We start from the raw sequence: 16,516 nt of genomic DNA on the forward strand, positions 1-16,516 counted from the left end.
GGCATTTTGTCACCTTGACGTCCATGCTTGCTGTGGCATTTTATATCACTGGATGCTCGGCTGCATTGCTATAGTTACCCCAGGCACAGTAGGTGATACTCAATTTCAGTGAAAACTGATGCCCTAAGTCACGTTAAGCCAATTTGAGTAGGTACAAATGTAAAAATGGCTTAGGGTATGCAATTTATCAGTTCCAAAAAGTACAATTGTAGAAATACCTTGCATCTCCAGAGCCAATCCGAGTCACCATAATTATAGTCTATTTCTTCGCCTGGACTTATGTCTCTGCTTGCAAATAAGCATAGATGGGGCTTTCCATTGATATTTAATATTTTCATCTTAGCACTTGGACTGATGTGGTTTGTCGTTGACAAGTCTGCCTAATGACCCATCTTCTTGAGATGCATCCACACTGTGGGGTTAGGCAAAAAAGTATTAGCTAACTAGTTAGTTAGGAAGCTTTTTTTTTTCATAATCAAAAGCAATGTGTCATTTAATCTTAATCAAACTACACTGATATAATACGCACCACCAGAGTTTTCCATCAAACTTGAATTCAAACATGAACACCTTCAGGCTGTCATGATAAACTCTGTGTCTCCGCTCACATTCTTCTTTTGTTATGAGTTTACCTCTGTATTCAAAAGAAAGTCTCCTTTTTGGAATGGAACAGTCGTGAAAATGCCCCGACCTGAATTGCAGAGGCATACCAAGTGAGTGACAAAAGACAAAGTGACAAACTCCAAATCTAATCCAAACTAAAGACCAACTTACCTTTGAAGGCATTTATGTAGTGGATATCAAGTCCCAGTTTGTCCCTTCCAGCAGAAACATGACAGACTGCATCCTCCCGTGGAGGAATCGTCTCCTTCGCATGTTCTCCTGTACGATTGGCTGTATTACCAAAGCATATAAAGTATTACGATTATCGTCATCATTGTCATCATCATCAGTAGTAGCAGAACTAGCAGTAGTGTAGTTTACAGCATAAACACAGCTGACTTATTCATAGTGCTAATTTATGCCTTCTTTTAAAATGTTAAAGGCCTAGTACTCAAAATGGCGACATGTGACATTTCTGTAATGGCGACTGCAGAGAGTGATACAAGTACTGAGAAAGCTTAGGCATCAAAACTGTAAGAAGTTTTTCTTCAGGCATATAAATAAATACGACTAAATACACTTATACCCTTGCTTTTATTTTAGGGCTGTCAGCAGAATGACAGACATTGGACAAACTGCCCGAAATTAGCTAACAGCGACATCAGGGATTTTGACTCAGACGCGCTGGTTTAATTGTTAATCGCGTTAGTCGCGATGTCGGCATTAACACGTTTAAGCCACAATAATGCTTTAACACCGAGTAAATCCTAACACGGGTTAGCCCGCTTTATCGCGTTGACGCGGTTAGTCCTCAGCCCTATTTTATTTACTCAATGACAAACGCTGGGGCCGTTTTACTTCTTCAAAGACTCACTAACAGTCCATAAAGCATAAATTAAACCAGTTTAATATAGGCCTGTGCACCTATAATTTCATATAGTATTAAAGTCATGGTGCATTTTACATTAAAAAAGGCTTACCTTTGTGTTTTTAATCCGTCTTCGTATTGCCGTCGACATACACTTGTTAAAGGGCACGCGCGCGAAAGTTGTGGCGCCGTTTCTGTAGGTACCGCCTATATATATAGCCTACCAATCACAATGACTTCCGGCCGTGTGTATTGAAAATGTGTATTAAATTGCAGTACCACACACATCCACTCTAACTCGAAACGTCGCTTGCAATACACTGGAATACACAAAAATCAGGTGAGGGGTATAGGTGGACTTTTAAGAAAATCAGAAAATCTTTTAATTATAGTTTAATAAATGAATTTACACTACAGTTTAAGCAAATACAGGTCAAAAGATAAATAATGACCTCATAAGAAGTAGAAAAAATTATTATTTAGACACTTAAAAATGCATTTACAAGTCATGTTTTAGGGGGACACATGAATACCATAAACAGCTGATCGATCTAAACTCTTTAAACGTCAAAATTGATCATTAGATTTTTTATGACACGACAGCGGTGAGTGTTCCCACCTTCTGCTCTTTGTAACTTAACGCCATCTTTACGTTTTCCAGTTTTGGACATGATTGTGGAGGATATATCTTCGCAGTAGCGATTGACCGCAAAGTAAAGCTACCGGAAATGCACAACCCCACATCCGGTCTCAAACCAGGAAGTTAGCATTGTCTCGTGCACAGGGTCTATTGTCCAGTCTACATGCATAAGTGTCCTTGGGCAAGATAAGCAAGTTGCTCTCTGATGTGTTCATGTGTGCATGTTAGATACAAAGCATTTAGGTGGAGGAAAAAGGGCATGTTGCACAAACATGGGGCGATCGTGGCTCAAGAGTCGGGTGCTCGTCTTGTAATCGGAAGGTTGCCGGTTCGAGCCCCGGCTCGGACAGTCTCGGTCGTTGTGTCTTTGGGCGAGACACTTCACCTCCCGCCTACTGGTGTTGGCCAGAGGAGCCGATGGCACGATATCTCAGCCTGGCTTCTGTCAGTCTGCCCCAGGGCAGCTGTGGCTACAACTATAGTTTGCCTTCACCAGTGTGTGAGAGTGAATGAATAGTGGCATTGTATAAATACAATCCATCATTATTATTATTACAAAGTGCAGTTACCATCATGGTTGTGTTTGTGGCACAGAGGTAAAATCGTGATCTGGAGGTGGCAGGATGTTCGCTGACAGTCAAAAGTCCTCATCAGGCAGCAGACTAGGTCATGTTTACGTGTGCATCAGCGTCTCCTGCTGTGAGCAGGTTGTTTCTCTGTCAGCCTGATTTTACTCCACTCATGTTTCTGTGTTGACTTTGACTCCTGTCTGCACTTTCCACCAGGATTCCTGTCACACTTCAACTGTTTGCATTTTTAGCTGAAGTGTTAACTTTCCAGCTAAAAGTCTTGTTATCTTAAGTCATTCGACACAGATATAAATTATTATTCAACATTTGAGGCATTTAAGCGGCCCTGTGAAGCCCTCCTCTGTGAGACCGGCCTTCTCATATCAGCTCATGCTTCCTGACATCACTTTACAGGCTGTTTCATCAGTGGCTTAAAACAGAACCAGAGAGAAGGCCAGAGTCGAACAATATCACTGATTAAATACATGTCAGACAAACAGGAAGTGAAAAGAGATGAGTGAAAAAAAACTCATCGGGTGATGGAAAGCCCACCAGCGTCTTCGTTAGACGCTGAAACACCACGGCCAGCTTCATGGAGATCTGAAGCACGGATGTATGGCAGGGATGAGAAGGAAAAGTCCTGTATGACTTAACTGCCTCCATGGCTGCAGCGCATGAAGAGCTACATCTCAGACTCTACAGGCCTCAGTTAGCATGTTAAATGTTGAAGTTCATGACAGTAAAATTCAAAACCCCTTAGCAAGTACAGTTTGCTTGGAAGGCTTCTTTGTTTCTCTAAGAAGAAGATGGCAGCACTGCTTTGGTTTGCCAAGCTGCATCTGAACACACCGTAAGACTTCTGTCATGTCCTGTGGCCATAATGTACATCACCGTATCTGGCAAAAACCAAACACAGCATGTCCCCACAACATCAGGCATGGTGGTGCCACTGGCACCCAGCATGCATCGAGTTGATTGTTGGGTTTTTTCTCTGTTTGCTTTGTATTTTAGGGTTTTACCTTCAATATAAAGCACATGTAACGTTTTGCTGAATTTAGATCATACAGCAGGACGATGATCATGCAGCAAATCTACTAAAGAATACCTGGAAAAAAGAGGTTTGTTACAGACCTCAACCCAGCCTGAAACACTGTCGCGAGCCTTAAGAGAGCTGTGCATGAACGTGAACCTCAGTGATCTGAAGCAGCGTTGCAAACAGCTGTGCGTGTAAATTCCTCCAGAAAGATTTGCGAGGCAGTGTTTGTGTACCTGCTCTTGTTCGGGGATTGAACGATAGAAAACGAGGCAGCCTACCGCTGTATGTGATGATGCGCTCAGTGGAGTCTCCTTCCCCGTAGCGGGTGATGGGTGTCAGGCGGACCAGGTAGGATTCAGGTTTGATGAGTTCAGTTAAGTTGTAGGTCAAGAGCTCCCCCTTCTGGATGGTTCCCTCCATGGGAATCTCCTGCTCCCACCAGCGAGACTGACCCATCTGAAACAAAACGCGGGATTTTCCAACTCATCCAAATAACACATTCATTTCGATTAACTCGACAGATCAGCCTAAACTCAGCACAGCGTGCCAAATGTTCATTTGGTTTTTTAATGGGCAACAACAACAGGAACATTCTGCGTGTTAGCCTGAAGCAGCTACTGTGGCTAACTTTACCGTAACACGTGACTGCATGTCGACAAGCAGCAGCTATGCAGAAACTCTAAGCTGAGGCAGAATGAGAAATTGTGGAAGCGTTATTGCCATATTTGTTTCCATGATGCACTAGAGCAGCTGTAACTGAGCACATATTCCACTAAGGCCAGTTTCCTATCACCCAATTTAAATCACATTATGCAGATCTTCACCACAATGCAATGAGATCTTCAGGTTCTCCTTAATCCATGCCTGTCTATGGTGCATGACCAACACCTCATTGTTGCAGGACGTTACAGGAGCTACAATGTTGCAAAGAACAAAACATGTGCTGCAGAAATGTAACATGTATCAGAAGGTCATAGGTCATTTCTGTTCTTCAGTCTGCTTGATATAACACGATTACTAACATGGACTCTTTAATGGCTCATAAACAGGTGACTGATCTGTCACTCTATGGTGCCTCCCACACCACCATCGTGCCTCATTATGTGCAGTCAGTACAGTACAACGAATAAATTAAATATTAATTCTGAATTCTGCTTTGGTGTGATTTTCTGTATGGGAATACTTGAGGCACAAGTGTTTAAATTGTTGTGTCTTGATTTGTGTCATCTCTCAGTTTCCTTCCCCCAAATTAAACATTTTGATATTTCTTCCCCGACTTTGTTTGCCTCCTCATAACTTTTTTCTCCCCATCAGCACTTCCTCCTTTTCTCTGTTTCTCAGCAGCTCTGCAGAATGAAAAGACGAGCCAGTTGCCATGGGAACACATCTTCCTCCTGCTCCTTATTTTATGATGCCAGGCTGCTGCTGCAGGGACCTCAGGTAGAGTTTCAGGAATCTGTGCTGCAGGAACATTTTCCACACGTGTGTGTGTGTGTGCGTGTGTGTGTGTGTGTGTGTGTGTACATACACGTGTGTGTGTGTGTGTGTGTTGTTCTGCCATACCAAGCACACCAAGTCATGTGATCAGTGTGTATTATATGAAGCTGAAAACTAAGGGAGGCAGATCCCAGAAGGTTGATTCTGTTCATCTGGACGTTTCAGTGGGAGAAACGTTTCATCATCATCATCAGGTGACGTCTTCGGTCTCAGCTGACTGCAGGTTTCCAACCTTATAAGCAGGACATTTGCATAATGACTGAAGCCAGCCCACTGAAGGAACAATGTCACGCACAGCCAAAGGAGCTTGCAAAGAAAAGCGTCTGGACTTCTTTAAGTTGCTTGAAGACGTTTCACCTCTCATCCGAGAAGCTTCTTCAGTTCTAAGGTGGAGAGTCCCAGATATAAACCCAGTGGGAGTTTCCCCCCACAGAGGGACAAAAGAACCCCTGATGATCCTCTGATCGCCTGAGCCAAGGTGTGAAACTGGGTGTGGGTCCCAATCAGCCAGAGTTTCAGGTGAGCTGGATGACTGAGAACCTTCACAGACACAATGTCATGAACACTGATCAATGAGTCCCATTCACAGAGAGGTGGGGAATGGCTGCAATCACAGCATGTAAGATGGTGACAGATGTACCCTTAGGCCCCTCCTCCATTCAGAGATGGTCTTTCCCTCCTTGACTCCGCCCTCAAACCAGCGTTCCTCCCTGTCCAGGATGTTACATCCTCATCATTGAAAGAGTGTCCACTGGCCTGTAGGTGTAAATAGACTGCAGAGTCCTGGCCTGACGAGGTGGCTCTGCTGTGTTGTGCCATCCTCTTAGCCAGAGGTTGTTTGGTTTCCCCGATGTATAAATCCTGACAATCCTCCTGCACTCAACAGCGTACACTATGTTACTCTGTTTGTGTCGAGGGACCCGATCCTTGGGGTGGACCAGTTTTTGGTGCAGCGTGTTTTGGGGTTTAAAAGCCACAGAGACCCGGTGTTTAGAGAAAATGCATCTCAGCTGCTCCGATAGTCCTGACACGTACGGGATCACTACCAACTTCTGATACATCAGGACATACGGGAGACGTCAACTGTGCTGATGACCTTCTTCATGACCGTCATATTTAGCAGTGCGGCTCAGCTCTGGTCAACACCGGATCGTTGAGTTAACCCTGGTTAGCACGGCCGTGTTTCTCAGTGTTGCTAAACCTCACCAGTGTGGATACCTTTGCCCACATGTGTGTTTCTTTGTGTCGCCAGGGATCGGAGTCACGGTTTGGGAGCACGGGGAAAGTTGGAGCCACAGTCACTACACTCACACTGTGGGATTCAGGGGAATCGCCACGGGAGCCACAGTGCTGGAGATCTGTATATATTTCTGGAACAGTGTTTCTCTGTTAATAAATGCAGCCCTGAGTGTTTATAAGGTCGGCTGAGGCTGACGACGTCACTTAGACGAGTGATGAAACGTTTCTCCCACTGAAAACATCCACAATCAACTTTCAGGGAAAATATTCCCAGAATTTTGAAACCTTCTAAAAACATTAAAAACTGAATGAATGTCCTTTTAATATTTGTTAATCCCTACAGATCACCTGCAATTACAACAATTACACAACCACTGATTTTTAGCAGAGCTTCACTGCAGGTGAAGCCCGACAGAGAGAAAGGAGGAGGAATACTGCCACCTACTCTCTGTCTCTCCCACACTCACTCGTATACACTATGTGGTCCGTCACTGTGGGCTTTACCTCCATGTGACTCTGCAGGGTAAAATCAACTATAGAGAAAACACTGAATGCCCCATAAGATCTAAAAGTCTGTTACAGGCCCCACGAGGACAGAAGAACAGAGAAGCAGAGGCATGTTTCAGTTTGGTTTCCCCATGCTTTAAGCACACTGCTGCAAACTGCATTGTTATGTATTTTAGCACCATGGGAGCATTTACAGGATATTGTTTTATAGTGATATTATACAGGAAAACTGTTGCTCAATAAGGCCCATTTACTAGTTGTTTTTCTCTTTCTCTGTGACCCAAGAATTGATGTGTAAGAATCACAGGCTGGTGCCTCAAGGTTGAAAACACCACAGAGATCACTCCCTTACTCCCATCCTCCCTTCTTTATCTCTTAGAGAAAGGTTTGTTAAAGGCCAGGTGGTTTGTTTCAGAATTCACTAATGAAAGAACTCTGTATTCTATGTCTAGGAGTGTATTTCACTGGGATAATCATAAATTGTAGCTGAACTGATAAACTATACAAAGGATACTTCTCTGCTCAGAGGGCAGGAAGGCACTTCCTTATTTGGTCTGTACCGGTCTGAACTGAGAATCTGCTGACACACGAACCTTTTTCCTCTATATAAACTGTTGTCTGATGAATAAACTTTGAGTTGGTTTGGGAAGGCAACCTGAAGCAGTCTGTTTCCTTGTTCTCCCAAGCTACTCCCGGCACTGTAACTAACACGCTGAATGGCATATTTAACTATTACTTGAGAATATTCCTTTGAGTTCTATAGGTTATGGACAATCTCTGCTGATAGGTGCCCACGCCTCGGAGGAAACCCGATCCACGGATGACCCGGGACGGAGTTTCTTACATGCATGGCACTTTGTGATGTTCTTAATGGAGCAAGAACACCAAGAGAACACATGCAGGAACAACGAGGTATAGAAACAACAACTTTTTAGTTGACATCTATCAGTTAACGTGACTATCAGTCCATCCATTTTCTTAATGCCATTTTAACTGGGATCGCAGAGGGCTGGAGTCTTGCCCACAAGAGGCTGGGAGAGAGGTTGCCGGTCCACCAAAGGACTAACACAGAGGACATATACGCTTGCATCCATATTCATCCTGCAGCCAATGCGGAACCTAGCACGCGCGTCTTTGATCTATGGGAAGAAGCTGGAGTAGCTTGAGGAGAACCCATATGGGGTAACATGCAAACTCCACACAGAGAAGCCAAAGGCAGGTTCAAACCCAGGACTCTGGCTGCAAGGTGTCAGTGCTAGCTGCTACACCACCTGTTTGCAAAGCTAACTAGTAAATGGTAAATGGCCTGTATTTGTATAGCGCCTTTACTAGTCCCTAAGGACCCCAAAGTGCTTTACACACATTCACCCATTCACACACTGGTGATGGCAGCTACATTGTAGCCACAGCTGCCCTGGGGCGCACTGACAGAGGCGAGGCTGCCGGACACTGGCGCCACCGGGCCCTCTGACCACCACCAGTAGGCAACGGGTGAAGCGTCTTGTCTTGTCTAGTACATCACCATATTTATTTATTTTTGGTAACATGGTAAACTGGTTCTCATACAGTGCTTTTCTATTTTACTGGCGCACTGAAGGTGCTTAATATTTGACTTGTATCAAACACATAAGACAGTATATGAAGATGATCCTGACACCACGACATCGGACATTGTGGAAGTTAATGTTGTTATTCCAGAGTGGGATTGGGAACAACGTACATGAATCTAGAACAGTAACACAAAGGCAGACACGAGTTTGTGGAGTTGTAGTTTTCTTATTTCTCATGACAACTTAAAGTTCCTAATTTAAGCATGTTTTTCTTTGCAAGCTATAATTTCACACTGGTTGTTTTCCTTTAATCACAAAGCTGCTTCGAAGCACAGCTATTAGAATAGTTAGAGTCTGTCTACTAACTATGCTAACACCCCTCGTATGCATGGCTAGTTTCAGGGGTGGTTTAAAAAGCTGCGGTGCACTCAGTTCATTTCAGAATCAAGTGCAAAAAACAGGCAAAAGGCTTTTTCAGTAAATTAGTGTCCGATTGAAACATCTCCTCCCACCTCACATGTGGTCACCGTGCTCTTTGTAAATACAGCCTGGGGGAAGTCAGCAAATCAGTCCTCAGTGGTTACAACAGACTTTTTCAATTAAATATTTCTAACTTCATAACTCACTTCACAGTTATGGATTATAAGCAAGTCTCATAATCCATAACTGTAAAGTCTAACGTGCATATAGATGGATTTTAGACATTTCAAAGACCCTTATAAACTCTGGAAAACCTCCCCTGAGTTCGGACAAACAAAATGCAAATGAAGACATTTGTGGGGACGACTGATTGCTGCATTCAAATAACAAACCTGCTGCACTGACCTGCCTTATGCCGAGTCTGTAGGCCAGGATTCGATCCACAGCGTTCGGCTCCATCTGAGTCCACTGCAGCTTGAAGCCGTAGACTCGCGGCCTGCTCTGCCACAGAGCGCTGTAGGTGTCGTAGTAAAACTCTGGAGGGTTGGCTTTTCCTGAGGAGGCAGTTGGGTCAGAGGTCACACAGGGCTGGAAACAGGTCCAGGATGTCTTTTTCACTCATGAATAGAAAACAATGTCGTCACCGTGTTTTTCAGTGTGTGACACTTGGTGTTACGATGGGTCGTTTTTATATCTTTGGCTGCAGATTACTTGCTGTTGTGTGTTTGTGTGGTGATGCTTGGCATGATGGAACTACCAACCAAAACAAGGCTGTTAGCCAGTTTAGCAAAACTCTTGCTTTTCTCAGCAACTTGCAGGTTGCTTTCACAGGACTCAAAAATATTAAGCAGACTTGGCTGTGTCAGTGATACACATGACCACATTGTAACAATGGCATCTCTGTATGTTTGTGTGTATGAACCTGCTTTTATCAACATAAGTATCAATAAACAAAGATGGATTAGCTGATGGCAGTATAGTTACATTTTCATAAATATATAATGCTAACAGCAACATGATTTCTTTCTATGTGATACTGTTGCTAATTCTGCCACTGAGTCTATTTTACTCCAAACAGCTGATCAGTAGTGTTACTACGGGGACTTGAAGCAGTTGGCTGAGGGCATTTAACTAATCTCTGTGCACGTGCACAGTGCATGCTAGACCCTCCCTGCACAACTGAAATGATCAGCAGCTCCTTGCCTTACTTGACGGTTGATCCAGGGACAGTGGCTGCAGTCTCATTTGTTTGGTAGCCACAGCTTTTGACTTGTTTGGTTTGACCGTTGGCATCCATGATCTCTTTTCAAGGTCCTGAATAATCAGGCCTCATCTAACCTTGATGGCCTTACAGTCCTGTATGCACCCATTAGAGCACTTCACTCCTGCTGTTGTTCCTAGAGTATTTAAAGTAGAATGGGAGGCAGCGCCTTCAGTTTTCAGGCCCCTCTTCTGTGACCTTATGCCATTAGACTAACAGTAAATGCAACAGGAAGCAGCACAGCACTGTGTTGGTGTTCTCACGTCTCATGTTTTCTTGTGTTTTACGTGACTGTTTTAAACCAATGGTGTGTGTTCTGCTTGTGTGACAACAAGATTATTTATGTTAGACTTCAGCAGAAATCAGGGCTTTAAAAACACACAAAATGACTTTTGCTGTTGTGACTTCAACAGACAGAAATGAATCATCCTATTAAAATTCTGTTTGTTTCATCTGTCTGACGGTGGGAGGAGCAGTCAGACCGTCTGGCGAGTCGTCATGTTGGCACTTTGTCTCACAGTTTCATGTCTGCTTCTGTCACTTTTATTCTGAAGCTTTACGCTGTCTCATTGGTCGCTGCAGGATGAGCAAGGTTTAAAATGCCACCAGTGTGTTCACACCTGATTAACAACGCAAACTTCACCTCAGCAAATGACAAGTCTGGCATAATCACCACCATTTTCTATCATCTTTATATCCTGAGCTTACAACTCCACTCTTTAAGCACTTTCTGCTGCTGCCTGCAAAACGCGCTGCTGCTCAGCGGTCGGCCCTGATAAGAGGCTTAACACAGCGGCGGGTTTTACAGGAAGTCTCTGGGCGCTGACAGGGTGCCTCTGCAGGGGAGCTTTCAGAGAAGACGCAGACACAAGTGGACTCAGAGACTGAAACCCGCAGAGTCGGTTCAGCCTGGAAGTCAACAACAACTCCAAATTCACGTGAGACAAAACCAGACCTGTGTAATTAAAGAGATGGATTACTCGTCCGACGCCTTCTCTTTTATTTTCCACAAAAGTTGATACGTATTTGTTGAAAACGTAACGAGCTGAGTTACCATGATTCAAACCCCAAAAGGTTTAAAAAAACATTTTAAACATATTAAATGTTGCCTTCTCTCCCCATGCTTGTTCAGTTACATGAAATTATGATTTTATTCGTTTCCTCACGTTAAGATAAAATCCTCATAACAACAAAAAAACTGAAACATCTGAAGCTCGGGATACAAACACTGCTAAAATTATTAAGTTAAGCATTCCACACACACACATGTGTACATATATATATATATATGTGTGTGTGTGTACACATTAGTAATCTAAAGGATCCTTCATGACTGAGTACCCGCTGTCAGCAGACCCTTTCTTTGTGCTACATGTAGTGCTGTTAGCTTCTTCAGCGTGTCAGGTCCTGCTGCTGTCCAGCTCTGCGCTTGTCTGCTTTGGTGATGGCGACCGGCTCATCCTTTAGTCCACCAGTCACCGTTAGTGTCATGTGACACCTCTCTCTCTCAGATGTTCTTCCAGAATTGCTCAATTTCAGCTCTGGATGGGAATACACTCGCTGCTGTTATTCTCCTGTAGCTGAGCGCGCACCGTGGATGGGATGGATCTTTTCAGAACAGACCTCAGCTTCTCTGGTATCTCACGTCAGCCTGGTGGCCGGAGCTGTGAGCATCTGGCAGAGCCTCAGTTATGGAGAACTTGTTTCCACTCAGGACCCTGCTATGCCTTATTTAACCAGCTAACTAGTTAATCTTGCAATCAAGTGCCCCTATGATTACTGTGACAATGGTGTATATAGGTTCACTGGTTTCAGTGGTTCACTGGTTTCAGTGCATGCTAGTACAGTTCTTATATAGCTCTCCTGGAGTACTCAAAGCGCATTAACCCCATACACACCCATTCACACAAGCACTGAGTGCTTTTCTAACTATCATTCATCCACTCCGATGGATGTGGAGAGCAAGTCGGGTTAGTATCATGGATATTTGGCATGCAAACTGGGGGAGCCAGGGATCAAACCACCAACCTTCCAATCAGCAGCTGACCTGCTGACCTGCTCTGCCTCCTGAGCTGTCAGACTGTGGGCCAACTGATCTTACAGAGCAGCAGGAGGTGTCAGGCTCACATCAAGTGTCCGACATAAGGCTTCTTAAACCACTTATGACTAATAACCTTGGGCTGTATTACACTATGGTACATAAAACTGTTTAGAAATCCCTATAGTAATATTTTCAATGCTGTCATGAAGGCAGCTACACCTTTCTTATTAAGCTGACAATGAGGTCATGTAGAGTAGGGAACTGCAGCACTCCTACAGGCAGCGTGTCGTCAGTGACAGCAGCTCGTTGGAAAATTAAGACGCGTAAAAGTCAGGTCTGAACTCATTCCAGACGAGTACAAAGTCAGCCTTAAATCATCCATTGGTCAATAATCAACAGGGACGTGTCCCAGATATGATCAGGTCACATTATCTAAGCCAACATGTTCAGATTAGGTACTGTAGATAACAGCAATGTTATGTTTGTCCATACTGCCTCCTGTTGCTGCCGTTACGGAGAGTTCCAGCAGGTGTCGCTGTGGTTCTCTTTAGATGTTATGTGTACTTCCTGTTACGAGTGTACGGACGTTCATGTTGGCTGCTAATAAACGCCTGGCATACAGTTACAGCGGACTGGTTATTATAAGCAAAACCTACAGGTACCAAGTCCACTGAAAACCTCACCGAGAACCAAGTTCTAGTCAAATGTCTTCACTTTTTAAACAAGTCAAGCAATTCAGGAAAATCTACGATGACTCAGGTCATGTTAAATATAAAGTGACTAAAGTGCAATAACTCAAAAAATAATAAAGCTCACCTGTGACCAGGAACGTGCAACGTCCTGCCCCGGCCTCGTTGGTGATGTCACAGGTGTACTCGCCATAGCCCTCCCTGTTCAAAGCTCTGACGTGGTAGTTCGTGTCGTCTCTCTGGTCACTGAACTGTCCGACAGTCAGGAGGCGGGTGCCCAGCTTCCACTCATATCGCAGCAGGCGAGCCGGATGAGCTCGCAGCAGACGGCAGGTAAGGCTGAACGCCCGGCCGAGGGCCTGACGGATCTCCGTGTGCTCGGGCTCTACGGCGGGAGGGACTGCAACACAGAGCCAGGGAGGTTTCTGACACTACTGATTTCAGGCTTTCTTCACTTGGTCTCATTTTTGTTTTTAACCAATATTACAAACTTCACACAATGAAAACCAGCATAAATATTATATATAAATAAAATAATGGAGAAATGGCATCACTTCCTGCACTTCAATCATACAAATCCAGATCTTACTCAGGGCTGTGTTCACTTCACTGTTAATGAAGCCAGAATGGCTTGAAAATAGCCTCTTACATATTTATAGGATTTAAACTCAGATGTGCGTTGGTGCTGCGGTGCTCCGCTGAGGTGCACTGTGTTTTTAAATCCCTCCAGCAGAACTTTAACAGAAGCTTTGAGCCGAATTGCAGGTGTCACTTCACAGATTAACATCCTGATGCCAAACAAGGAATAAAGAGAAGAAAAGAGCAGCTGCAGCAGCCGTCCTGCGACCTTTCTGCAGACAGGAACATCATCTGAAGGATGGAGAGAACCAATAAGATGTAAAAGCTCACGAATGTCTCAGAGAAGAAAAACAAGTTGACTTTCGTGGTCAGGACGGGTGGAGGTGGCACAAAAGCACTCAAACGTGGCGTAATGAGTGAGGAGTGACCCGGCTCATAGGGTTTGCAATGGTACTGTAAATGGGAAGGTAGGTAAGCATTTCCTGGTCCTTTTGGCTTCTAACAGGGCCGAGATTTACAAATGGACTTTGTTATTCAGTAAAACTGAAGCGAGCGCCACCGTGGTTTCACTGGAAAAAGCCCTGAAGCCACGGTGCCACTTCCTCATTTCTTATTGTACCTGCACTGAGGGTTTGAATTCATCTCAATCGGATGTAAGTCCAGACTTGGAGCCAATCAGAGGTGGACTCTGGTGTAGTTTGGATCTTCGTCCTGCTGCACCCACACTGAACTTCTACAGGATTTATGGTTGCATCAACTACAGCAACGTGTCCAGGTCCTGACACAGTAGGACACTTTCAGCAAATCACCCTTTTGTTCTGAAGTGCTGTGTTTACGCCAGATGTACAAGGTTCAAAAAGGTTTTTGCCTCGTAAGCCCAGAGAATATCTCCCCGCGAGCCCGAGGATCCTGCAACCACAAACTCAAAGTCCTGTAAGGTCTTCACTGAGCTGCTGTTTCTGGGCAAGATGTTGAGCCCCAAATTATGGTGACACGTCGACTGTTCTGCTAAGTTCAATAAAGCAATAGTGTGAATGTAGCTTGTAACGTATGAAAAGGCTTTGAGCAGAGTAAACGTTACTCTGGCACCTGAACCATGAACCACACGAGCCATTAGTCTGCTCCACTCAAGGATCCAGGTTTCACTCAAACAGGTGATTTCCTGAGATGGTGCACAACTCATCCTGTGTACATGAGACACACACACACAGACACACACAGACACACACACAGGTCTGAGGTTCGTTTCGAGCCCCTGGACATGTTTCCACGACCTTCTACTGAGAGGGAAACACAGCAGGAACATGTAAAGGTCAACCGGACGCTTCTGCCTGATGCCGACCTTCAGCCAAGCCCTCTGATTGGTCAAAGAAGACTTCTAACCCTGCTTTCCCATAATACACTGCTGGACCCAGTCCCAGCTTGTTGATGAACTCTGCTCTTTCCTGCAGTTTGAGCAGCTGCTCCACGAGACACTTCAGGGCCAAACGAAGAACAATTTAATGTACGAGGTAATCTCAACAGAATGCAATGATGTGCGCATCACTGCAATGCTGGATTTTATTAAAGATAATAAAAATGTTGAAAACGAGATTCTGGGATTTTAGTGGAATTTGTTTCACATTGTTTCATGCAGCAACCTTCTTTAATGACACTGTAGGCGGGAGAGTGGCTGTTGTTTCAACATCCGCTCAGCAGTTCGGGGCATCTGTGTCACGCTTTTCATGCTACAATGCAGCGATGGCCATGTTTACCACATCATACTGTCTTTGGCAAATGAAAGCTGCTGTTAGGATGCACTCAGAGAGATGCACTGACCATGATTCACCTGAAGGCAACTTACTGCACATGTTGCCATTAACCCTGAGAAAGCACCAGCTTTGAGTTAAGACCTGCACATTCCTGTGCCTCAGAGGTATTTTAATTGATTTGAAGTTTGTAATCATTTGGTTTTAATAAAGCAGCTGCTCTCCTAGGCTGTAATATTTTCCAGAGAACAATGGGTCAAACGTCCAAGCCCCCCCCCCGTCCCTTGGTGTGATTTTAAACAGCTGCTACAGTACGGAGGACCACAAGAGCCAAACAGTTCTGTGCTTAATTAATGAATTGTAGAATAAAATCTGCATTTGTGAATTCATTTTTGAATTCCAATTTAATAAACTGATTTTAAAAATGCTTTTTAAGTCTTCATTTCAAAAAAACCATTTTCGAATTGCACTTTAATAATAATAATAATCAAAAAAGGTTAACTTGTTTAACTTGTCACCACCACACATCACTGTCTCCTCTGTAATCCAGTCACATCCAGTAAGAGCCTGTGAGGGATTATTGTCAAAGTGAACCCTGAAACAGCTCATTTGAAATGTTGCTCACAAGGTTTTGTGCTGTACAGCTCGCTTCTCGCTCACAGATTTACTCGTGTTTATTTGTCTGTCAGCAGGTTTCTCGAGGCTCAGGGAGATTTTCTATTCACGTACACTTAGAAGTTAAATCTGTGTCGCTGTGACTTAAACGTTGTTTCACTTATTTCAGAGTAATCCACCTATAACCTGACTGTAATCTGCTTACTGTGGCTGAACACCATTAAACACCTTCTGTCTACAAAAGTCTGATTTCAGTGAAAATGGAAAAAACATTGTGCCATGTTTTTATGTGACTCTATTCTTCTATTCATTTTTTATATGAAATGTTTGAAAATGTCTAACATTAAATCATTATTTTACTTGTTGTAGAGTATTTAAAAGCAGAGCCTTCAGTTTTCAGGCCCCTCTTCTGTGGAACCAGCTTCCAGTTTGGATTCAGGAGACAGACACTATCTCTACTTTCAAGATTAGGCTTCAAACTTTCCTTTTTGCTAAAGCATATAGTTAGGGCTGGACCAGGTGACCCTGAATCCTCCCTTAGGCTGCTGGGGAATTCCCATGATGCACTGGTTCTTATTCAATCACTATGTGCTAATAGACCTCTCTGTCTCTCTTCCGTCCTGTCTCCCTCTCCTTAACCCTTAACCCGGCAGA

At 44.0% G+C, this 16,516-nt stretch overlaps 1 protein-coding gene and 1 long non-coding RNA gene across 2 annotated transcripts in view; both read right to left on the bottom strand.

Annotated features, from left to right (window-relative positions):
• Positions 1–361: 361 nt before the first annotated feature.
• LOC113012616 (uncharacterized) lies at positions 362–856 on the bottom strand. Its single transcript, XR_003270726.1, has 3 exons — positions 775–856; positions 530–691; positions 362–412 (listed from the first exon to the last, which is right to left on the bottom strand). It is a non-coding gene; the product is annotated as an uncharacterized LOC113012616 (long non-coding RNA).
• A 1,784-nt stretch (positions 857–2,640) lies between these two features.
• The window catches only part of LOC113012614 (MAM domain-containing glycosylphosphatidylinositol anchor protein 2-like), a 104,568-nt gene continuing 90,692 nt past the window's right edge, over positions 2,641–16,516 (bottom strand). The window contains exons 9-11 of the mRNA XM_026152907.1: positions 13,048–13,320; positions 9,335–9,483; positions 2,641–4,172 (exon numbers count right to left, since the gene is read on the bottom strand). Coding sequence (XP_026008692.1) covers positions 3,843–4,172; positions 9,335–9,483; positions 13,048–13,320 — 752 coding nt within the window. The 3' untranslated portion in view covers positions 2,641–3,842. The remainder of the gene's footprint in view (positions 4,173–9,334; positions 9,484–13,047; positions 13,321–16,516) is intronic.

This window comes from Astatotilapia calliptera, chromosome 19, assembly GCF_900246225.1.
Source record: "Astatotilapia calliptera chromosome 19, fAstCal1.2, whole genome shotgun sequence".
Lineage (NCBI taxonomy): Eukaryota > Metazoa > Chordata > Actinopteri > Cichliformes > Cichlidae > Astatotilapia > Astatotilapia calliptera.